Genomic DNA, 24858 nt, shown 5'->3' with positions numbered 1-24858 from the left:
GATTCTTCACAAAATAGTCTTAATCTTACATTATAGGTACATATGCAAGCAATGTTCATGAACAGTGTATGAACCGTAGTTAACTTGACAAGCCCATTAAAACCACTGATATTGCCCTTTTATTTAAATACATCTCTCACATTACATATCATTTAATTGTGCTTTAGTCCTCTCCTAGTCCTTCTCCTTTGGATCATTTGGGTGAACTTGGCTTGCTTTTTTACTTACTCATCTTTCAGGAAAACCTGAAAGATGATCTTGTCAGCGTCTTTCTATAACAGGTACTTTTCTTCCAAAAAGTACAAAAAAGCAGAGCTTAGTGTTCTTATTAAGATATAGAGTATAGCCACTTAGACACTTGCGTTATTACATTTGCTGCAAAATACATGCACAGTTTAAAGGTACCCAGATGAAATGTCACAACCACAGCTTAGTTTGCATTTTAGTCATAGTGAAAAATGTTGCTCCATGAGGAGGTTTGGGGTGAACAGATAGGTGGTGGCATGGTGGTAGGAAAAGCAGAGAAAGAGTCATGTATATTTTGACCTGTCCAAATCAGTATTTTCCAGCTAAGTTGGCTAAATATTTAACAGAGATGTATTTTGAAAGTTCACTTCAACTAGATGCTTTTGTCGGTCATGCAGTGCCCTTAATGCAAAAGAGCTGCTGTTTGTCGAGCTGGAGTTTTGTGGTTTTAAGCACAGCTGGAGCAAACCTCTAAGTGTTCTCTCTCCACCTCTGGCAAACAAATCCCTTAATTAGGGGTTTGGATTTGCAGCCCAGATATCCACAAACACAGTTACGGTTCTTTGAGGGACCCCCGGCCCTCACACACACTGACAGACTTCCCTGTTGTGGATTCTCCGTCATAAAGTATAGGGACACAACATATTGCCTTCCTCTCAACTGTTCAGCCTCTACCAGTAGCGGAGAACAGCAGCTTAAAATCCCACTACTTTAGTGGTGATCGTGTTTGTTTATTCTGATACCAGCTTCCTTTTTTAGCGATGATTCTCGAGGTGGTGCAGGAAGTGCATCTATAGCAACTTCTTGTTTAGCTAGAAACAGCTAATAATTCTTTTGTGTGTATGTGTGTGTTTGTAAATTTATTTTATGCCATGCCTTGAAGCGAAGTTTCCATAAGGTAGGTCCAGCGAGCAGAGAACCCTTATCTGTCGGAACACACACTGTCTCGACTTGTGTCTCGATATACACACGGTCTCCTGTAGAGTCTGACACATAGCCTCAACCAGGTCTGTTACCACGCCCTGTCCTGTCTGACTGTGGCTTATCGCGCTGTCTGCTGCTGTACACTTTCCCACTCTTGATTTTTATGTGTAAGAAATATGAGAGAAAGGCTGATTATGCTAAGTCAAACCTTTATAAACATTCATGCAGTTTGTGTTCCACATCCTCATTATTTCATCAAACTCTTCTTTAAAATCCACATTTGACAGCTAGATAAATAACTTGAAATGTGTAAATATGTATTTATACCCATTAGTGACAGCTAGCAAAACAGGTAATTTCCAGAAAATGACAACAGGATGTGATGTGGCTGCAGGCACAGCAACTCGTTTTGAAGCACTGGCAAAGTTACCATGGTGATAGCGCGTACCCTCATTATTTCTAAACACATTCAGTACACTTTGCATGCACCTACACTTGCAAAGCACATACGCTAAATGCATGCTCACATGCTGGCGTTTAGAATTTAAACAGCTGGACTTCTCCATGTGCTTTTTAGCTTTTCTCTAGATTTCACGTTCCTTGTCTTTCGTAGGCTGTGTGACTCACAGCCAATCATTTTCCACTGAGGTATCATTTGTCATCCCTCATGTGCTGGAAATAATGTACCTTTGTATCTGACGTGTGTCTCGATGTACTGTGTGTGTGTGTGTGTGTGTGTGTGTGTGTGTGTGTGTGTGTGTGTGTGTGTGTGTGTGTGTGTGTGTGTGTGAGTAAATGAGTCAGTGAGTTAGAGATACTCTGCTCTTGCTCTTAGTTCGGTGTGTAGGTGAAAACTGGATGAGGTCCTTTAAATGTTTCCTCTTCACTATGAGAGATCAGGGTTATGTTTCCTTGGCTGGCTCATACAGTTATACAGCTGCTCTTTTTTCTGTGTAGCCTTCAGCAGATTAAATGCTGATCACAATCACAGGTTCATGAGGTAACTCTTTGTTACAGATGACCCATTGAAATCAGTATTTATGTGAGGACGGCCTTAGGTCTGATGGAAAGAGGAAACAGATAGGAGTACTTAGCTGCACGCAACACTAACGCACATACACACAACCCGCACAGGCTGTCTAGCTGAGATAATCTCATCTCCATCTGCTTAGATTCGTAATAGGCCTCTCCTGCAGCATTTCTGACTGCCTTCCTTCCTTCCCTTAGACTAGCTTAAAATAATCAACATTATCGACAGCAGAGGCAGGCCAGATGGGGCGGACAGAGAAAATCCAAATCCCTCCATTCTGCAGCCTGTGCAGGCTGTTGTCGTCTTCTTTATTTGTTTGTTCTGCCCTACATATAATCTAATGCCAAAGGCTGTTGCTGCTTCACAACTCTGAATTGCACCTTTAGATATGCATTCACAAGCTCTCTGTGAATATGTGTGTACATATGCATGAGTGCTCATATACACAAATAGTTGACTCATTTAGGTTTTTATGCTCTGGCTGTGTCTGTGGTCTGTTTTCATCAGGGGACACGAGGTTAGTGAAGAGAATGTGGTTGTGATATATGTGCTTGTGTGTGTGTTTTTTCTTCAGGCACGACAGCAAGCTCAGATGAGGCACCAGATGGCTAGTGACAGTAAGAGCGAATACGCCGCCTACCTGGAGAAGTTCAACAAGGAACAGAATGAACATTACTATACAATTATTCCCAACATATTCCAGGTACATACAACAGCTCTGCAGTGTATGATTTACCTCAGCCGATTTGTCATAAAGCTGGTTTTGGTTCATCAGTGTCACCATTAAATAGAAATTATTTACTCTTCCCACGTGAGAATATTAACACCTCCAAAATTATTGCATTTTTTTAATTTTTTTCTGTTTTTTCTCACGTAACCAATGATTGCACAGTAATGCACTTTTATCTTGTGAATTCAAAGCTGTTTGCAACTCGCTACACTCAATCCCCCCTGCAGGTCTGTTGCTAAAATTACATTTTTGTCATGCAGGAAACACTGACAGAAGCAAGCAGTCCTTATTTTAAGTGCAGTTATTTTTGTCTTATCTTCATCTTACAGTTACAAAGTTTGTGACTTTGAATTCACTGTTTTGTAAAGTTCATGATTTTTGAGCGCTCCCATTTCCAGTGTTGTTTGGTCTGACCATCAAAGACAGCATCAAAAGACAGCACTTTGAGATAGATTAAAGGGTTTTTGATTTTTTCCAGTCAAACTCTACCCACACTTTTGTTTATGTATAAATATGCTTGTATCGAACTGTAGAAACTTCAAGACATGGAGGAGAAAAGAATTGAGAGGATATCAGTGTGCATGAAGACATTTGCAGACGTGGATCGCCAGGTGCTGCCCATTGTGGGAAAATGTTTAGATGGCATGACAAATGCTGCCGAGTCCATTGAGCCCAAGGCTGTGAGTATCTGTCTATTTATCCATTTAGTCAATTATTTCCTTGTGGTAACAATACTAATTGGCAATAAATCCTATAACCTTGAAAAGCCTGTGTATTTCCCCTTAAATGGTGCCACAATAGTAAGGAAAATGCATTTGTGGGTTGAGTATCGGAGAATGTGGGTTTTGCTAATGAAAAACTTGGAAGATCTTTTGGATGACTGAAGTCTAAAGAAACAAAACATACTGGCAATTAAACAATTTCTTCATTTAACAAACAGGGCCTCGGTAGCATGTGGAAGAAGCATATACAGCATATACAGCTGCTCTACAGCCTCTCTCTGTATATATTATAATATCTGGGTGGTCTTTATCCTTCAAACTTGGGTCCAGCTTGGGGGTTACTGCTCCATTACCATGGAGACCACTCTTACCTTCATCCTGCACATCTTCTCTAGCTCCTCTCTCAGCCTTTGTTACTTCTTGGGCTTGCTGTGTTCCTTCTTCCAGATGTTGCTATCACTCGGTATAGCTGTATCTGTCACTACAGTCGTCCTCTCTGCTTGTCCACCACTGCTATGTCCAGTTGGTTAGCCATCACCAGTTTGTCTGTCTGTATCTGGAAGTCCCACAGAGTTTTAGCGTACTCTGGGGGCCTGGGGGGGGTTATCCCATTTTCATCTTGAGACTTCCAGGCTATACTCAGCAGAGATGTTCCTGTATACTATGCCAGAAAATTGGTTATGGCATTCCATATACGCCCTGCCTGTTAGCATCTTGAACCCCTACTATTATATGTTGGATTGTCTCAGGAGCACCTCTGCACAGTCTGCACCTAGTGTCTTGCCAGCTATATATGTATACTATATACATGTACCTCTTAACCAGGTCTTGGTTAACCCATCACTGTATGGGGGTTATTACTCAATCAGCCAGTCTATCACTGACAACCCACACAATCCCAATTATGCTTTCACTTAAACAACAAGTAGTTGAAGTCTTGGGGGACTTGTTAAAAGGTGAAAACACCTCGCCTCTCCAAACAAAGTGGGAGGACCTTGTCGTAAATAGAAAAGCTGTACAAGCTTATTCAATTACTATAGTCCCCTCTTACAGTAAGGAAAATTAGTGACATACATTTCTTTAGCTTGTATGTCACTAATTCTTTAGCTTTCTGTGTTAAAAATACTCCTCCTTAAAGGGGTATTACGCTGATATTAGACAGAAAATTCCATTAATCCCTCAACAGATGTACTTCACACCTGGTGAAAGCAATTGTGTAATATGTGTGGTTTTGGAAGGAAACTTATAAAGACTGAAATAGTAAGAGTGATTGTGTCATTAGGATTATATCCATTTTGGCTGTAGGATTACCATTTCTGACAGAGCTGCACACTGGGGATGTGAAATCTGAAAGACACGTATATTTAGGAGCATTTATCAAGTGAAGGCGTTTTTGAGAATATATTACGAAAAGTCACAGAGAATTAGGCATTTAGTGCTTCCTTTTTGGCTACTCTTTTTTATTCAAATATGTTTAAAGTGGATCTGAATAAAATTCAAACTTCAACACCGTTATTTTTTACCTTAAAGATGATGAATGCCGGTTAACAGACATGGTTTTTAGTTGAACAGAGTAACACAGAGTTAGGTAGCCTAACTCTGGTAAATGGTAACAAAGGCTAGCTATGAGTAGCTGTAAAGCGCACACATTAATGTGTTAAATCTTGCCCCGTTTCTAGTCTTTATGCTAAGTTTAGAAAGCTGGCCAGCTGCTGCGGCTTCATATTTCATAGGCAGATGTGAGAGGTTTATCAGTCTTGTCATTTATCTCTCCTGGAAAGAGAACAAGGCAGTTTCTAATATGTCAGACAATTCCTTAAAGAAAACGTAAACCAAGGATTAAGGTTGTGTCTCATTGCTTATAGTTATTTATTATTTAAATAGGTAAAAGGAGAGCAGCATTTGCCTGTGTTTAAAAGTGTGATATATTGAGCTGTCACATGTTGGCTGCCTGCTGTATGACAAAAAAACCCGAAACCATCCGCAGGGATCACATAGTTTGTGTATGTGTAGCTGTGTATGTGTGTGTCCTTGGCTAGGCTCCAGGAAGATGATTCTGTGCTGGAGTAAACAACGGCAGGGAATAACACATCACATGCTACTTTTCCTCTGGCAGATACTCTTCCTCTTTTCTTCTTCTCTCACATATGGAGGACACAAGAGCAGATCTCTGACCCCCTGATCCTAACTCCAACCAGACCCTTTGCTATTATCAGTTCAGAAAGGCTGGTGTGCACTGCAACTGATGAATGTGCGTCTTCCTGTGTCTGAGAAGCCTGGCTGTATCCCCGACCTCAGTGTTTGCTCATAACTCCTGCCTGACAGATTTAGGCCTTTTCCTCTTTCTTCTGTAGGCCACAAACTGAGTAATTCCAGCTTCTCTTCTTTCTTGACACACTCTTGAATTGTTATCAGAGAGAAAGTGATATAAACAACTGAGTCACCGGGCCACATTTGTGTTGCGTATAATCACCAGACCTATGATGCTCGAGACATTCTCAAACAACAAAGACCCTCCCTTTAGTTATTGTTTGGTATCTGAAAAGCTACTTTGAAAAAGTCGTTGACGCAATTAAAGAGGTTCCAGGATTAAGGGTTCTGCTAACTGCTGCAACTGTTGTCTCTCACTAGGACTCTAAGCAGGTGGTGGAGTCCTTCAAGTCCGGTTTCGAGCCCCCAGGAGATGTAGAGTTTGAGGACTATGGCCAGGCCATGAAGAGGACAGTATCTGAAACCAGCCTGTCCAACACCAAAGAGAGCAAAGAGAAGCCTGGTGTCAAGGCCAAAAGCAAACTGTGGCCTTTCATTAAGAACAAGAACAAGGTAACAATGAACGAACACCTTACTCAAAAATCACTGCTACACCCGAACGTATTGCAAAACATCACTAGTTGTGGTGCAGTTTCCTCGCCTGGAGCTCACTTTGCACTTTCAGGAGATTTATATGGGCTGGGGTGGAGGGATATTACAGGTCCCATTATGTTTGTTCTTATGACTTTTTATTTAGTGGCTGTAGAAATATATGTGTTCAGTGTTTGTAGTGTGTGTTACAGTCTTGGTGTTGATTCTGTATTAAATTTATATATTTTTAATAGATTTTTTTGACTTTTGTTCACTATGTTAACTTCAGAAATTTATTGCTAGTTCTCTGTTATTATTGCCATTTTTATTGTTATTATTTGCCACCCGTTTCCTCCCCTGGCAATCACCCTCACCGATTTTGGAGCCTCCCTTTCATAACACACACTAATATATTTCTACTTTTCACTCTATGAACGGACTCAAGTGGCAGATATTAACTTCCTCTTGGATCTGATGTAACAGTCTTCCCTCAGTACTTTTCCACTGACTGATCATCCTTGAGTAGCTTCCTTTAGCTTCCTGTGTCTAAACATCAAGACTGATCTCTGGCTGTCTTATGGGCTGGTGGCACTGTTGGTATTGAATTAGAACAGAGTGTGATTGAGCAATCGTTTGTGAGTGTGTGCACGTGTGTGTGTGTGTGCACGTCTGTGTGGGTGAGGGAGAAAGCGAGTTTGTGCAATGCTACATGAGAAACCCTGGTGTGCAGAAAATGGTGCAACCTCCCAAAATTAAGGCAAACTTGTAAAGGCAGAATTGGGGAGCATAGTGTACAGAGAGGTATTTACACTGTACATGCACACAAGGACACATGCATGCCAACAGAAACACAAAAACAATATTGGTTTACAGAATAAAAAAAAAGATTTCTTAATCGCGCACCAGTGCATGTGCAATGTGCATCATGTGGTATCCTAAAACTCATCACTGCTTCACTCTCTCTCCTTAACTGCTGGTTGATGAATTATGCAGTCAGATGTTTTAGAGCCGCAATAAGCAATTAGATTAGGCTGATGATGGCCTCAAATTCAGCAGCTGTTATCCTCGGGGATGTGGTGAATTACTCGTCTTAGCTGGCATGTTGACGAGGTTGGGAAAGTAAAAAAACAAAACTCAAACGGTGGTTTCTAAAATGGAAGCCGGCATGCGCTTTGAAACTCTTCGCTGTTTGCTTTGTGCATCTGCTTGCTTTAACACGTTTGTGCGCTTTCTACTCACTCTGGTCATTTTGTTCTTTTTAATTCTTTAATTTTTTTATGTTTTATGTGTTGAACAGTTTATTTTTTCCCACAACATAACTGCTACTCTGGGTTTGACATCCCTTTGGTTGTCTTTTATGTTCCTTTGGGTTTTCTGTTGCGTGTGTTTATTTTTTAATATTTGTAGGAGGCTTATTTATTTTGTTTTGTGTTCCCTCCTCCTTTTCCTCCTTTGTCTTTTTTCGTTGGATTCTCGACCCCTTCTTCTTCTTCTTCTTCTTCTTCTTCTTCTTCTTCTTCCTCCACGTTTTTCCTCTTCCTCTCCGTCACGGCTCCCTCTCTTATTGGTAGCTTATGTCCCTGTTAACGTCCCCCCACCAGCCCCCACCTGCCCCCCCAGCCTCATCCCCACCCTCACCCTCTGCTGTTCCCAACGACCCCCAGTCTCCCAAGCAGCACAAGGAGCCCCTCTCCCACCGCCTCAACGACTTCATGGCCTCCAAACCCAAAATGCACTGCCTCCGGAGCCTGAGGCGAGGGGTAAGTGTGTGTGTGTCCAAGCCAGCTTTGTGCCTGTGTTTGTGTGTCTGTACACCTGTACCTGAGCTGTGTGGCTGCTACACTGTATGAGTGAATAATCCAAAGACGTGCTGAGCTTTCTTGGATGGTCATGATGGCTACAGCATCATTATTACTTCTGTTGCCAGTAACCAATCAAGTGTAAGCAACGCGACCTCCAACAAGTGTCCCACCTTCACTCATACAGTGCTCAGCTTTTGTGCTTCTCTAGCATGCTTCTGTAGAGCATTACCATTACCTATTGACTCCATGGTATGTGTCCTACTCACCAACAGCCTCTTCATCTTGTCCCTTCATTCTTCAGATTAACTGTGCTCACAATGACAGTCCCTCTCTACCACCTTCCCCTTCTGACAGAAACTAAGGAGCCTAAGCAGTGTTGGCAGTAGCATGAAGACTGCACTTGCTCCCTGTGCTCTTCTCTGCAGTCTATGCTGGAGGCAGATTGTTTTGGGTTTTGCACGTGCTAGGAACCAAGAAGAAGGTTAAACCTTCAAGTATGAATCAAGCGATTGGTATGGTGGGAGAGTAAGTTTAGACAACTTCCTGAGGGATGGTTTTATCAGCACCTCTCCAGTGCCCTTGTGTGTGTCATCACAATTTCTGCTCTAAAGTCCAGTGCGTGTTTTGTAGAGATACAGGCGACAGTTGCTGGGGAAGGTCACAGCATGCTTTCCTGTCCTTTCTTACTTCACTCTCCAGTTGTCCGTGACCTCAGGAATGGGCTGTAACTCCCAATGTTCCTTCCGGACTCCACAAATATCATTTTTTTGTTTATGCTCATAATTTGAAATGGGAGCAGTTCAGAGTAAAAACATTGGTTTGAATTGGTGCTAACATGACGTCTGAAAAGGCAAAAGAACAATGTGTTGCAGTAGTGCAGTGTGTGAGTATCGAAGAGGAAATGATTAAAATGAGGCAGTGCAGAGGGAAGTGCGTATTTCTTTCGAGCAGGTCTATCAGGAAGTGCATGTTTCTAAAAGCGGATGTGTTGCAACAGCTCATGAGAAGACTGATAAAAAGAGTTAAATCAGATGCATTGTTTTCAACTATGCACAGATTAAACTGAAGTTTGACCTTATTCTAACATTTCATGGTATAAGAAAGGCTGAATAAAGGTTTAAAGGTTAAAAGCTTTATCAGACCGGAAAGCCTTGTGGAGATCTTTAAATTCATCAGTACTGCTTTCCATTCCTAACGAGGGTGCATTGAATTGATCTGTAGGTGTTTTTACATCTAGTGGAAGTTTATTTTCTGTGTTTAGATGCTGGTTGATGTAGATTACCGTGTTAAAATATTGCTTTCTTTTTGGAATAAATCTAATAAAACATCAAAAATGTAGGTAACCATGGTAACAAGCACTTTATCACCATTTGGAGGTAAAAGGCTTATTTTCTCTTCCTTTTTCTTCTACTGTCTTTTCAAACTAGGGTCATCATCATAAGTCTGTAGGAAGTCTAAATATATTGGACTAACGTATGTGGTAATGTTAAGATGTGGTTTTGTACGTGCCTGTGACCTCTCAGCGATGTTACTCACTGAATCAAAAAGTGGTATCGTGACAGAAGACAGTGCATGTGCAGAAGGCTTTGGAGAGCTAGAGTAGGGAGCTCACCATGTCATAATGGGAAAAGGTAATTTGCCTAAAGCCCTACATGATAAAAACCATTTATCATTGCTTAATCCATCCATCCTTTTTGTGTTGCGTATATGGGTACACAGCATTTAATTTGATTCAGAAAATGTTTAACCTAAAAAGTAATATAATATACTAAATAATTACTTTCCCTTGGTTATTGTCTTGAAAAGACTCAAATGTAACTCCAGCATAATCCCTGTTTGAAAATCCACCAATAAAATCTCTTACAGTCACATTCTGTCATTACAGCTGTAGGAAAACAAATAAAATACACAAGTGTTGCTGTAGTCGTGTCTGTGGGGGTGGGGTGTTGTGTCTCCGCGCAATGGCAGGATGTCTACACCTGCAGGAGAGCTTGTGTGCACTGCATATGAGATGTCTAATTCATCCCCAGTCACTGTATGTGTGCGTGCACGTGTGTTGCTTCTGAGAAAAAAGAAAATGCGTCTGTGTCTTGAGAGTCAAATTAAGGCAGCATACAGTATAAGAGCTCAAGCACATCAGTGTTGTTTCCCAAGTTCTTATTGACAAAGCTTTATTCTCTCTGATGACCACACAGCAACAATCTCCGCGCTCTCTCATTTATCACAAAGAGCTAATGAAGAGGACTCTGGGCAGACCCACGTATGCTTTTGAAGCAAGGCAATATGTTGTAAGTGTGTGTGTGTGTGTGTGTGTGTGTGTGTGTGTGCGTGTGTGTGTGCGTGTGTGTGTGTGTGTGTGTTCGGCTTCAGTGAGCACCACACCAGATATGTGTGTGTGTGTGTGTGTGTGTGTGTGTGTGTGTGAGAGAGAGAGAGACAACAGGTGTGTATTTGGCGTGTATAAACATTGAATAGTTGTGGATGTGTGTGATTAGTAAAAGCCATGTATAACACAGGCAGTAGCCTCATTAATAATTGTCTGAGGAAATTTTCACCATTAATGAAGCAAAACATGCTCACAAAGGAGGCTAGTGTCTGTGTTTGGCTCAGTATTGATCACATGGTTGTGACATGTGCAGAGTCGGAAGAATGATTTTAGAAAATGATGACTTCATCCCTCATCACATGTGCCAGCTTGGGGTCTGCTGTGTCTCGCAGCTGTTTCAGGGCTTCCCCACTGAGCATCTACAAGGGGTCAATTCACAAAGTGTCACAAGCACCTGAGGATGTGAGAGTTATAAGGACGCTATTTATGATACTGAGGAATTACCGCTCTTTACTTATTAAACCTCATGTGGCTGTATGACACGAGGTGCTGGTTACACTTTGGGTCTGGGTCCAGCTTACAGTACCCAGAATTTACCCCTCTGGGGCTTTCTTTGTGCTGGTGTGCCATAGTGCAGCAGTGTTATCTGTCTGTAATATAACTGTTGATCTGTGTCTGTCTCAAGAACAAATCTAAAACGCTCTTTACGGAAAGCTGCAGCTTTTAAGTGGTCCCATGATAAATCACACATAAACTTAGTAATAAAACAAACAGCTAGAGACATAAATGTAAAAATGAACAGCAGTTATTGACTCAAGCTGCTAATTTATAGGAAACCCACTGTAAACAAAACCGAAAGCAACCGACAGCAGAAAAGAAGTTATGCTGCTCGTCAGGTAGCGCTGAGAAATCCTGAAAGCCAGGCTGATGAGTGCAAACAGTTTTGTTCAAAGGAAAACAAGTCCTCAATGCAATGATGAATGCAAAAGTCGAAGCTAGCTTAAAAGGCTAATTTTCACATTTTTTTCTGGCCTGTTGTTAGAAAGGGAGCATAAAATTGGAGTATAATGTGTCGTACAGAAGCAGACCAGCTTAGACTTTTTAGCTAATTATTCTATAAACATTTTAATTTCACAAAAACATCAAACATAGCTTTTATTTAAATTGTGAGAAATAATATGAAAGGATCTTTTGGACCAGCTTTACTTGATTCTTTCACTTCAGTTTTTATCAACTTTCAGACAAAAATTTCTCTTTTTCATTTCCGGATACAAAGTCCATATATGACCCACCGGTGACAGAAGCAAAGGCCTGTGTCTTTGCCTGCACTTCTACAAAGTAGTTTTTATACATGTGAAGGTGTGTGTGTGTGTGTGTGGGGGGGGGGGGGGGATCACATAGCAATGACCATAAAAGGCCATTCACAGGTGGATGACTTGATTAGTGGATCTAAGTGAGTAGAGCTCCTCGGTGCACCAGCATGTGACCTTTTAACAGGATTACAAGTCATCTGCTCTGGCTCTACCAACCAGTTGTTGTTGTTAACCTGCTCTGTTCTTTGTATTCAGAACCATATCCTCTCCAAAGTCCCTCGCCAAATTCTATCGCTGTTTTCATTTTTGGCTTTCACTGAGCCACTTGAGTTTGCAAAATTTAGAGACCCGTCTATTTCTAAGCTGTTCTTCACGAGTGTGAATATTTGGTTTCTGAAAGCATCTCTCCAGTTTGTCTGTGTACAGTATCTGCCTCCATGTCAACATATGGACCTGCTAATGTGGTAACATGCTTTTGGCGCCCTCTGCTGTGCCCTGTGTGTCATTGTGTAGGCAGCAGAGCGGGATCAAGAAGTAAAGGGTACATTGTCCTCTGTCGTCGTTGTCATTCTCCCTCTACTTCTTAATTTGCATCTGTCTTCCCTTAATTTTTCTCAGTGACTTCATGCTTTTGCAGTAGGTTGGCCTGTTAGCCAACTTTTCTTCCCATTTCTCATGAATTCATCATGTTAGAAATGTTAAACTTCACCACATGAAAAAAAAGAGCGGGGTCTTAGTAGCTAAAATCGTTTCTGATAGAGCTTTTTTTGTAATTACACAGCTAGTATATAAATCAGATTCTTGAAGTTTTAACTACTTTACCCTCTTTTCCTTTTATGGTGAAGTCTGGCAGAGTAAAACATTATTATAAAAATCACGGAAACTATTTTTGTTGAAAGGAAAATAAAACAAATGGCCGTAATATTCTCCTCATGTTGACTTTTATCTGTTGTCTGTTTCTCTCTCCTGCTCTTCGCCATTTTTCTCTCTTCTCCCCCCATGAAGCTTTCTCTCAAGCTGGTAAGCATGACCGTATAACTGCACGACCGTAGCGGCATGACCATAGCACGCATGTGACGTCGTCCCAGTAACACAGTCTCAATAACGTTCTGTACGCTGATATGTTTTTGGTGTGCTCTTTTTTTTCTCATTTTATTTGTTTTGGATCTAATTTAATTATTAATTAAGTTTTGCTGTAACACAACAATGGACCTGAGACTCACGTCGCTGTCTCATTTTTGTGTTATGTTTGTTTGTTTGTTTTTATGTTGTGATTGTGTTCCCGTTTTGTCTCTCCCAAAATGTGTCTGTGGTCTCTGTGATGCAGATCACACTCAATTCCCACGTCCGGAATCTCATTGAGGTGATCAGATTTACTCTGTGTTTTATTTGTCTGTCCTTTAGTCTGTTTCGTAGTCCTTCTTGTCTCAGCTGATTGTATGTCCCTGTAACATATACCAATTGCCGATCTGTAGAAAGCGAGCTCCTGTCCTTACACTGCATGCCACTTCGGTTCCATTTATTGATTTATTGATATTTTTGTGTGTGGTTTGTAAATCTAACACTAGCGAGGATTTCCTCAAAACATAAGGATTAGTGAAATTGTTTAATACTTTTGGGAATCCTTTTCATATTTTGAAACATTCACTTTATGGTGTGTTAAGGGATAATAGTGATACACACTGGAAGTACTGGGAAACAGCTTCCTGGCTTTATGCAGAAAAACCTAAAAGTTCTCTAACAGTACTTTATCTGTTTTACCTGTTTAAATATGTGAAAAAAAAAAACCCAAAATGGACTAATTAGGTATTGGCAATAAGACGAGAAACTCATATCTGTTTTTAGGGCTAACTGGTATATCCCAGTTGGAGAAATGGCCTGCCTGCTTTGCCTGTGACTCGCCTTTAGTATCAAAGCGGATCAGAGAGAATCTCTTTGTGTTTCCGGCAAACAAAACTAAAAAGCTTTAAGTGGATAATTAAGCAAAATTCATTTTCAAAAATCCACATGAGTCCGAGTCGTGTCTCTCCATGTTGATTTGTAAGTTGCTTTGCACAGGGGGAGTGTTGATGGGATGGTGCATAGCTTCAAAGAAGAAGTAGTTGATGTAACATAACATCAGAGTATCGCCCTTCATGCAAGGCAGAAAGGAGGAGATCTTCCCCTCTGGACAGCCGTTTCCCTGTCCTTCCAGTCTTTATGTTAAGCATATTTGTACAGACATGAGTTTCTTTTCTGAAAAGAAAGTCAACAAGTGCATTTTCGCAAATTTTAAACAGTTTAAAATTTTTTTTTAAAATGTTGACATTTTACAGCATATGCTTGGTTTGTTTTTGTACGTCAGTGCCTGAGTCAAATAAGACTGATCAGTTTGAACCTTTTCTAACAGTCCATCAACTTTATTGACTACAACATCAAGTTACTAAATGCCTGCATATAGTTTTAGTTTGTTTATTGATTAAATTTAATCACGTAGAATAAATTTACATTTAGATCGTAGTGCCTCACTAGTCTGAGGATACGTGGATACGTAAACACTAATGAGTCATTTCTGTACTGTGATGTTTCACTGATACGAGAGCATGACATGCCTGCATGCTGACTGACAGATCTTTGTTGTGTTGCATGCCTTTAAGTGTTGCATGCTGATACGGGGAGAAGGGGTAAGGTTGCCGTGGTAACTATCTGGCTCATGTGACGTGAATCCTGACCTCCAGGCTGTAGATCCAGCATTTATTTCCTGTGGTGCCACTGTGACCCATCTCAATGAGATCCAATCACAGGCCTTGACCTCTTCAGTCCACACAGTTCAAAGATTTTCTGCCGATATGTCACTATTTTCGTTCTTTTTTTCCAGCTAATCATAAACTCACTGAACCACAATGCTGCCCCAAATGGAGTAACAATATAAAACAAAGGCCTCATTGCATCTTATTGCGAAATCCTATCATTAAAACCTATGGATAGTCAATTGTTTTTAAACAACAATAGTAGCTTGAACGCAGTATATATATATATAGGGTCCAAAAAATTAAACCATGTATCAAGTAAGCTGTACTGCAGTACCAACATTTCTGAGTTATTCCAAGACTTACAGAAGCAGCTAGTTAATTACCTTATCCTTACTGATCAATTTATTTATTAGTTTTGATGCTTTGTTTACAGATGTTTACAGAAAGACTGAGAGGCAGCGGAGCAGCATGACTCATTCTATTCAGTATTACAGTCTCAGCAGGAACCATGACTCCTGTCAAGCCAACCTCTTGCAGCTCATATAACCTTCATTTTAAGAAAGAGCCGTTCCTGTCAGAGAACAGATCCATTAGCTAGCTGACCCTGAAACACTATATGCAATGAAAGGATGTGGCCAAAACGTTATTACATTTCCGTTGCATTTACAGAGCTCTAAATTAGGTGTGGCGACTGAATAGGTGAAAGGCCTCAAGTCTACAGAGCTAAACATCCTAAATATCACAGAGTGTGTTAGAGAGCGGCTGCAGTATCTCCTTCAGTGATTCAGTTAAAGCCTAACAGGAGCTCCATTTATTTACCCTGATACCCATTTATCCCTGAGTCTTGTTTCACAGGGTTAAAAAAAAAAATAGAAAAAACCCCAAAAACAGAGAGAGATACTGCACCTATCAAAAACTGATTCCTGCTAAGGCACAAAAAGGATTACTGAAGTTGGTTATTTTCTTTGAGTATTTAAAAAAGTTTCCATGGTGTGATTTTTTTTTTTCAGGGTTCTGTACCGGAGGACTTCAGTCACCTGCCGCCAGAGCAGAGGAGGAAGAAGCTGCAGGGCAAGATCGATGAGCTGAGTAAAGACATACAAAAAGAAATGGACCAGAGGTATTCAGAGGGGTTTTAATCTAGCGTTATAAAACTTTCCATTCTGTTCTGAAGCCTCAAAGACTTACAAATACTTGCTCTTCCAGAGATGCTTTGACTAAGATGAAAGACGTGTATATAAAGAACCCTCAGATGGGAGACCCGGCCAGTGTGGACCCCCGGCTAACAGAAATAGGTCAAAACATTGAGAAGCTCCAGTCTGAAGTACAGAAATTTGAGGTAAGTTCAGTGTCTGTCTGAGCCCCTATTCCTTTTTGAGTGTTAATGTTGGCAAGGCTGTGTTGTTTGGTTTATCTGAAACAGTAAATAATGAGGAGCTCAGACACACATCTCCAGCTGGGGTAATTCCAAAGAAGACTGTCGCTTATCCATATTAGGAGAAGATGCAAGGCAGCTGCAGGGATTGGCTGCATGTTCCATGTTCTCTGTGCAGAGAGAGAAGTCCCAGAACAATGGCCTGGTTTAACCGTGTAAATAAATGGGGGAATGCAAGGATGAGGTGTTCGTTCTGTGCTAGGTCCTTGCCGAATGTAAAGTTATCACAGATAAAAAGAATTCCTCAAGTTGTCATTCGTCCAAGTTGTCATGTAATAAAAATGAAAAGCTAGAGCCAAATAATGATTGCGTGTGTTTCAGGGCTGGTTAGCAGAGGTGGAGGAGAGGATGCCGTCTAAGAGTGATTCACACCGGAAAAGCGGACTCTATGAGACCCAGAATAGCACAACAGTGAGCAACAACTGTGCACAGGACAGAGAGAGGTATGGTATACTTTGGCAAAAAGCAGCCACAGAACCCAGAGTTTGTAACACACATGACTTTTTGGGAAGAAATCGATGTGTGTTTTCACAGTATATTTACTGTGTGTGTGTTGGCCCCTGAGCAGCCCGGATGGCAGCTACACAGAGGAGCAGAATTCAGAGGTTCAGGTCAAAGCCCAACCCATCCCCACCCCAACCACCACGACGGAGTTCGATGACGAGTTTGATGATGAGGAGGTCCTGCCTACCATCGGCACCTGCAAAGCCTTGTATCCCTTCGAAGGTAACTGCAGCCACATTGGTTTAAAATAAAAACGGTCAATGTAAGTATGAAGCCTGCTCGTTGGCTGGTGGCTGCTGCTGAGGTCCTGTTATTTCTGGAAATAAGCTGAACCTGAGTCTGATGGAAAACGGGTGGAGGAGTTTGTTTCCTCTGAATGAGGAGGAGGAGTAGGGATGCGATCTTTGTGTTCAAATGTGTGGAGGAGTATGAATAAAAATACACTCATTTCTCAGTTGCACTATTTCAAAATCAAATTTGGAAAATTATTCAAAGCTGCTAAACATAAAGCTCAGTGCATATAAAGAGGCGGTAAAGATCTATCTTACTTTAGCTGTAGCGATTGCTGGGTTAACGGTGAAATTGTGGTTCATTGTATAGGTTAAACTAGTTTTTCAGTTGTTTTTCAGTTTTTCAGACCTTTGATGAGTCATAATGATGAATATTAGAATAGCAGTAATAAAGTAATTCTGTAATACTGCAGTCATTCTGGAGGGTTTTTCTTTCAGCAAGGCTACATAACCAAATGCTACCCGCCCTACTGGCAACAAGAAATGAGAGAAAAGTCCCAGGAATAACCCCAGTCCCTACTGTTGCAGATTACAGTCACGTAAATGAATTACAGTTACACATATTTCCAGAGAGCTCACCGCCCTGTATACCTTGTGTTTTGGCATAAAACCTTCATACTCAAACATTTGTTCAAAAGTAAAAAAGGAGTGTACTCTCAAAAAAGCAATTTGATTACAGATAAGGTTTCCACATAATTGTGTTACGCAAGTACAGCGTAAAAGATTAAACTTACTGGAATCTGGTCTATTGAGATCTACTTGAGCAAAGCACAACATTTAACAAAGCAGCAAAGTTTAACCACATAACGACATCACAAAAAACAAATAAACTGTAACACAATAACGTTCATCTTGGAGTTGTATTCCCTTAATTATCTGGTTATGGTTTTTTGTAGGGCCTCAAACATCTTGGCTCCCCAACCCCAGCCCCCCAGCTCCAAAACTGAATAAGAGGGGCTTACACTGAGTAACACTTTCCTAACTAATGTATCCATAAATGTTTACTTTTCAGAAATAGATTAAATTTAGAATTTCTGTTAAAATGGGTGGATCACATGAAGCACTACTAATTGTTAAAACTACCTGTGCTTATTCATATATGTTGACTCAGGACATGTTAAAGTGCCTGTGGAGTTTCTACAAGTAGTCTCTGACTATATCCCTGCTGTACAGCATCTGGTTTTGCTTCCTCTTTTCTTGCATCTCTGATTTTCAAAGTGCGCTACTAATCAACATGGTTCCTATTAATATACAAAGCCAGCGTTCTTATCTTCTGTTGGTTTGCGGCTGTTCTCTCCTGCAGGTCACAATGAGGGCACCATCTCCGTGGCTGAGGGTGAGCTGTTGTACGTCATAGAAGAAGACAAAGGAGATGGCTGGACACGCGTGCGGAGGAACGAGGATGAGGAAGGATACGTGCCCACATCCTACGTTGAAGTGTTTTTGGAAACGAATGCCAAAGGTGCTATGACATACATTTAACTCAGCAAGTTCTTGCTATGACAGTTTTTGTTACTCTGTATTCCATTCACGTGCTGAACGAATGGGGCAAGTTACAGAGATTATAGATGCTAGTTCAGACACACACACACACACACACAGACACTTCACGCCGCTCCACAAAGAAGGAGCAATCGGATTTGTCCATTGTGCCTCATAACAGTTGGAAAAGTTGTTTCTGGTAGCGTGAGCTGTGCCAATCAGATATCATGTCTAAGAAGTGTTTGAGGTGAAGCCTCTCTTATTCACGGCAGTGCCACCTAGTGGTCATTGAAAATAAAACATGGCACACTCAAAGCTCATGATGGCGCAAATCAGCACCTAACAGTGATCACCTGTATATTTGAGACATTCAGTATTTGATTTTCTTTTAGCTTTTAAAATGTTGAATAACAATATTCTACTCAAATAAAAACACTGTTAATTAAGACTTTGAGCCAGAACTGTGGCCAAAGCTGAATCTGTGTGGTGATAAATCAGCTGAGTGAATGTAAGCACCATGTGAAGAGGCAGTGACCATCAACTCAAAGTTACATTTTTAGACGTTATTGTGTTTTGGTCACTTGACGTACCTAAAAAGAAAGAATGCTCAATGTGCAATCAAGCAAATGTAATTTAAATCAGCTGTACAGTATGAAGACATATCAAGAGATATTTTTGTAGGTTAAACTAGATTAAAAATCATGCTGCTGCCTCTCAAGTGTTGCATGCTCTAGATAAATTACAGTGTTGTTACAACAAGAACAAGTTATTTTCCCCTGTAAGGGGTCATTTTTTAAAATATTGTCCAGTTTAATAACATTAATAGCCGCCTTATAATGTTTCCTTTTTCTAAATTCACCTTTTGATAATGACAGTGTTGGGCTGTTCTGGTCCTTTTTTGCAGGCCAGTGGTAAAAGAATAAAGGACTGAAGTATTAGCTGAAGTAAACTATGTATGGTGAGGCTGAGCTGGGATATGGAGCTGGTCATGACTCTAAAGCTTTGTGGTTTGTTTGCATCGGTCTCTGAAGTGTTTACACTAAAAGCATGGTGTGTGTGTAGCCTCTAGGTCGTTTCAGTGCTCTGTTACTCTTTTCCAAGATCAGGGCTCTCTCAAAAATCACTCTCACTCTTTTAAAGACACAACTCACCTCAAAATAGAATTTACACATTTTTCCTCTGGCCTCTAGTGCTATTTTCTTACTGTGCAACTACATCCACTAACTGTAAAAACCATGCAGCTAGCTAACATTAGCAGAGGGGGGCACCATTGATGTAAATGGTAAATGGCCTGTATTTGTATAGCGCTTTACCCCACATTCAGTCATCCACCCATTCACACACTGGTGATGGCAAGCTACATTGTAGCTACAGCCACAGCTGCACTGACAGAGGCGAGGCTGCCAGTCACTGGCGCCACCGTGCCCTCTGACCACCACCAGTAGGGTGAAGTGTCTTGCCTAAGAACACAACGACCGAGACTGTCCGAGCTCGAACCGGCAACCTTCCGATTACAAGACGAACTACTAACTCCTGAGCCACGATCGTACATGCTGTCACTCTGCTATGAATGCCCAGTGAGACAGTTTAGGTAAACGGGTTTTACATAAATCTGCTCGCACCAAAACAGTCTAGATCAGGGATGACAAAAGCATTTCACACTGTGGACCACATATAGCTGCATACCCATTCTACTCCTCTTTCTGTAAGTGTAAAAAAAGTCAAATTAAACATTTAAACTTTGAGATATCTTAATATAATTTTTTAAAATAAGGTGCAATTTCAACGGGACATCTCAGTTTTTTGTACATAATAAAGAAAAGCTGCTGTAGTAAATGATAGAAATCTGTTAGAATGACTCTTTGGGCTTAAATGGTAAGAAACAAATTACAGAAAAAGTTTTAGGTGTAGCACATTGGCTGCCCTGTAATTAATAGCATTTTTCTTTTGTTAATTCACAGAAAATACCTTTTTTTTTTTTTTTTTTTACTGTATACACATTTAAAAAAAACAAAACAAAACGTTTCTGTCATTTCATTTTTTTTTTCTATAACCGAATTACTTTAGTGTAGTGTGAATAGTTATAGGCTGTTTTTTATCATTAAAGATTAAGCTGGAAAACTTATAAAGAAATTTCCAAAGCTGTCCAGTGGGCCTGGTTAGGAGTCTTTGCCAGGCCGATTCTGGACCCTTGGTCTTATGTTTGACACCACAGATCTAAAAATAGTACTACAGGCCAGATATAGTATGATTTTGGGAGTTGGAGGGTCCCTTGTATCAGTTTTGAAGATTTGTTACAGCCATAGCATGGCCGTATGTGCGAGGTGTAACTCTACATCAGGTTTAACACACAGAAATTGTGAAATTTGGTGTGTGCTGTGGCGTTTGTGGGAGTTTTATCGTAACAGGATTACAGCGTGTTGTGATAGTACAGCCATTTCATTCTAACATGCATTCAAGCCCAGTGGTTTTAGTTAAACAGATGCATGTTTGTGTTAATTCAGGTCGTACAACACACGTCTTTCTTGGAGATACAGTAGTAGTACCAGTTTAATGTAGTCTCATATTTAATGCAGTGACCTCCTCTCCATATCTGAATATATGGGTTGGTCTTCACTTCTTTTTAAAGCTAACTCTTCTTTTTGTTATTTTTTGTTGTTTGTATTTTCCTTTTTGAATTACAGATTCCTAAAAGTGTGAGGCTGGCTGAGGAATGGCAGGGCAAGCAGCCTCGGAGAAACCACCACGTTCCTCACATGCTCACAGAGTCAGAGAGAAAGATGACCTGAGTCTAAAAGAAAGAGAGACGGCCGATTAGAACGCATCTGAATTTTCCAAACAAACAAACAAAAAGAAAAAGTTTAGACAGAACGCATCGAAAATTTAGTGCTCATAACTTCTCCATTTTTAACCCCCATTCAGCAGTCACAGCCGCAGTACACAAACGGCTTTATGTTGTTTGCAGCAACGCTTTGCTTTTTAATGAAACTAACTGCTCGCACCATGTGCGGTCATGACTGAGGCTGCTGGCTTCCCTGGCTCTGCCACTTCTCTTTTTTCCTTCCCTTTGCCCCGTGACACACAAACACACACACATACATGAAGGAGGGTGTGGTCAGAGACAGGACGGAGACCGACAGGAGCGGACGGACAGAAGAAGCAGGTGGATGAAATGCTCGCTCGCTCACTGACTCGAGAGAATCATCCCAGCTTCATCTGACGCCACAAGATGCTCATACTCACGCCTTCCACTTAAATCAGCTCTGTATTTGCAGGTTTCACTTAACTGGAATCAGAAGAACTGAAGGTGCTAATCATCTGTCTTTGTCTCCTGTGCTTCTCATGTACGTTCGTTTGATCTCAGTGGTCGTTGGTCTTTTGTGTCACAGTTTCCACTTTCCTCCTCACCAAGATCACTTCCACATATCCAGGACCAGCTGAAGGGGCAGAACTCTAGATGATGGTGTCATCCACCATCCATACCATCCAGCCATTTCTTGTTCTGTCACTGGTGCCTGTTCCTCTCTCTGACCACACCCCACCCCCTTCCTCACCTCCACAGCCCTTCCCCCCTCCCTCAGGCTATGGCGGCTCAGGCTAGCTCCCTTGGCTGCTTTAAGCCTTTTTTTGTTTTTTCTTTTCTTTTGCAACAGGGCGGGGGTCCCTCAGCATTGTGGTGTGCTGCATGCTTGCCCTGTCTTCCTCCTCGCCCCTGTGCTGGCGGGTTGGAAGAGGCGGTGGGGGTGTTAAGCCTGCTTACGCCCCTTCCCTCCAGCCTTTAAGTTCAGTTAACCCTCATTGCCTAGTCATACTGTTTGAATTAACCTGAATGCTATTGTTTGGGTTTGGTGCCTGTGGGTCTTTTTTTTTCTTCTTTTTTTTAATTACGTACATGTTTTTTCAGTCATCTGTTCAGAAAGCATGTTTCCCTGTTTTTAACAGAAAGTAAGTGATCTCAAATTTGTGTAGTTTAATCACAAAAAAGGACGATAGGAACCCAAAGTGTCATTATGTTTTTTGTTTTTTTCTTTTTTCCTGAATGATCTCATGCATAGATAGGTCAAGGTTGTTTTGTTTTTTTGTAAGTACAGTACGTATGAGAAGTGTTAGTTTGCTATGTTTTGATCAGAGCGTCTAATGCAAGTTGTTAGTTTAAAGTTAATCACCTTGTGGAAGTGGCTCCACTTGGTCCAAGCAGCACCCAAAAATGAAACCTATGAAGATATGAGTTACACCCGATGTTTGTAACAAGCTCCACCTACTGTCTACTGTATATGAAAATATACTGTGATCGTTTTCCTGTGAGTTTTTGACTGAAATGTGACAACACGCCGATCATCACCCGTTTTGGGTTTCACTGAGAGGAGGAACGATGCTGACGTTCGCTGTGGTATGGTGAGGAGACGAAGATGTGATTATCTCGAGGGGGCAAATTTCTAATCATGAAACTGTCAGGGTAGAGAAATGATGTCCACTGATTCCCCCTGCTCAATGGCACATAATGCACGTGATTTTTTAACATTTTTGTTTCATATATGACGAGTGAAGATTCTCTTTTTCTTCCTTTTTTTTCCTCTCTTCTTTTTTTAAAGCTGGAATGATATGTTGTTGCTTATTGTACCTGAATGGGACTAAAATCCCTTAACTGCAAACATGAGTAACCGTTACATTGTTTTTATGTTTTGGATGAAGCCATCGTATATTTGTCTAATGCAGAATTTTATGAACACTCCCCGTGTGGAGGAATGATGGACGTACTGATCATTTGGACTGCCGATGTAAGGAATGATCAAATCCCTGCTGAATCAAATACCACGTTTGCTTTCGCCCCTCTCATCGCTTCACACATCACGGTGATCAAACAATGTCTGGCAAATGATATGATTAAATCCGATGAGGCAGCAGTAGCTTTAGGGCAGGCTTTGCTCTGACACGAAACCACCACAAACCTTTTCTGTCGATGCCCCAGAATAACCCGCGTGTACAGTGGAAATGGCGTGATGGAATTAGAGAAAATATATATGAGTATATAAATAAAGTTTAAAAAGGAAAACATCTATTTTAACTATGGAGAGTCTTACCATTACTTTATCTGCTTTGCAAAGTAAGACTTCTTTTCCTTTGTAAGGTCTACCAGATGGTGTGTTTTTGCACTTTTTCGTTTGTGTTCCATTCGGTAGGCCATGCTTGTGTTTTGGAGCACTGAATACTTTGTATTGTGTTTACTGTGCCAATTAAATATGCCTGGAGAGTAAACAGTGTATTGTCTGCTTGTTTTTCTTCTCTCGATGAGCCACAAAAGTCACATCAATCACCATTAACTGCATCAGCAACTTGAACCATAAAACACAATGTGAATGGAGACAGATAAAGTGTGATGGCAGGGCTTTATGATTTAATTACTCTTAACACAGACCACTTGTAACACACTTTGTTTTATAACTAAAGATTCTTTTTGTCATTTTTATACTCGTGTTTTAATAATTTAGCCCATTAAAATGATGCAAGGATAAAAAATGACAAAAGCATTACAAGTTGTGAGGGCAAAGAATGACTTGCTCATATTTCTTCTTTGTTGGAACAACAATCCAAATGTGAAACCAGTTAACTGACTTTTTCTTACTCTGCTTTTCACCATACAAATGTGGATAATTTATTATATTATTAGTCATTTTAATGAATACATCAACCATTCCTATGATTAAAGGCACAACATTTGGATTTAGTTATCTACTATCAGAAAAGGCAACACTACCTTTTACAAGTCTCTTTTACAGCAGTGGTGTACCCAAAGCTACTCATGCCCCCCAGAGGTCTGTCAGCTTTAAACCCTTTCATCCACCCCTCCTCTCATGTTCACATGTGTTCAACAAACGCTGAACTCATTTTTCAGTCTGGTCTCTGGACTGCTTTCAGTTTACCATTTACTACAGTCAGACATTGCTGGTTAGCAAGCTGCCATTAATTTGTGACTTTAGTTGCGCTCAAACAGTTCTTTATGTTTATTGACGACAGCTGTTTACCCGTGATTACTGATGGTAATCCACACTTCACATAAAGCTAATATTTCAAGACGGCTATAGCCATGTCATTCACGTCTTTGGTAAAATATTCCATATTTCTATTCATAATTTCAACAATTTTTGCTGCTTATTTGTTTAGCTTCGCAAGCAATTTTAATGCTAACACAGATTTGCTTACCTGTAGTGGTAACAGCAGTTTTTACAACTCATACATGGCTTTAACATTCAGCATTTGGCCCTATATCCGACCCCACTGTGCAGTGGTCCACTGGGCAACGTGTAGCCCGGTTTGGAATCTGTGTGCTAATATGTACAACTGCAACATAGCCTGAGCACACTTGCATTGCTAAGCCCCCCGCCCCCATGCCACACTGCACTGTGGTTACTAGTGATGTGCGGATCGATCCTGAAATATCGATTCCTCCGATACCAGTCATTTATGTTCTAGAATCGATTCT

At 40.8% G+C, this 24858-nt stretch overlaps 1 protein-coding gene across 12 annotated transcripts in view; it reads left to right on the top strand.

The window, feature by feature from the left end:
- Positions 1-23623, top strand: part of fnbp1b (formin binding protein 1b) — a 56050-nt gene extending 32427 nt beyond the window's left edge. The window contains exons 7-19 of one of the 12 annotated variants that reach the window (XM_085359937.1): positions 2775-2903; positions 3464-3610; positions 6284-6475; positions 8065-8253; positions 12940-12954; positions 13262-13297; positions 15677-15786; positions 15873-16005; positions 16423-16544; positions 16670-16827; positions 18199-18357; positions 19282-19335; positions 21062-23623. In XM_085359937.1, coding sequence (XP_085216063.1) covers positions 2775-2903; positions 3464-3610; positions 6284-6475; positions 8065-8253; positions 12940-12954; positions 13262-13297; positions 15677-15786; positions 15873-16005; positions 16423-16544; positions 16670-16827; positions 18199-18357; positions 19282-19292 — 1401 coding nt within the window. In that variant the 3' untranslated portion in view covers positions 19293-19335; positions 21062-23623. Of the gene's footprint in view, positions 1-2774; positions 2904-3463; positions 3611-6283; positions 6476-8064; positions 8254-10490; positions 10584-12939; positions 12955-13261; positions 13298-15676; positions 15787-15872; positions 16006-16422; positions 16545-16669; positions 16828-18198 lie in introns of all 12 variants that reach the window. The other 11 variants (XR_014906420.1, XM_085359938.1, XM_085359935.1 and 8 more) reach the window with 11 other exon arrangements.
- Positions 23624-24858: the final 1235 nt, after the last annotated feature.

Source organism: Diplotaxodon limnothrissa, linkage group LG7 (assembly GCF_057381915.1).
Source record: "Diplotaxodon limnothrissa isolate DT_005_m linkage group LG7, D_limnothrissa_male_GT1.1, whole genome shotgun sequence".
NCBI lineage: Eukaryota > Metazoa > Chordata > Actinopteri > Cichliformes > Cichlidae > Diplotaxodon > Diplotaxodon limnothrissa.
The sequence above is the reverse complement of the archived record's forward strand: the minus strand, read 5'-3'. Positions and strand labels throughout refer to the sequence as shown.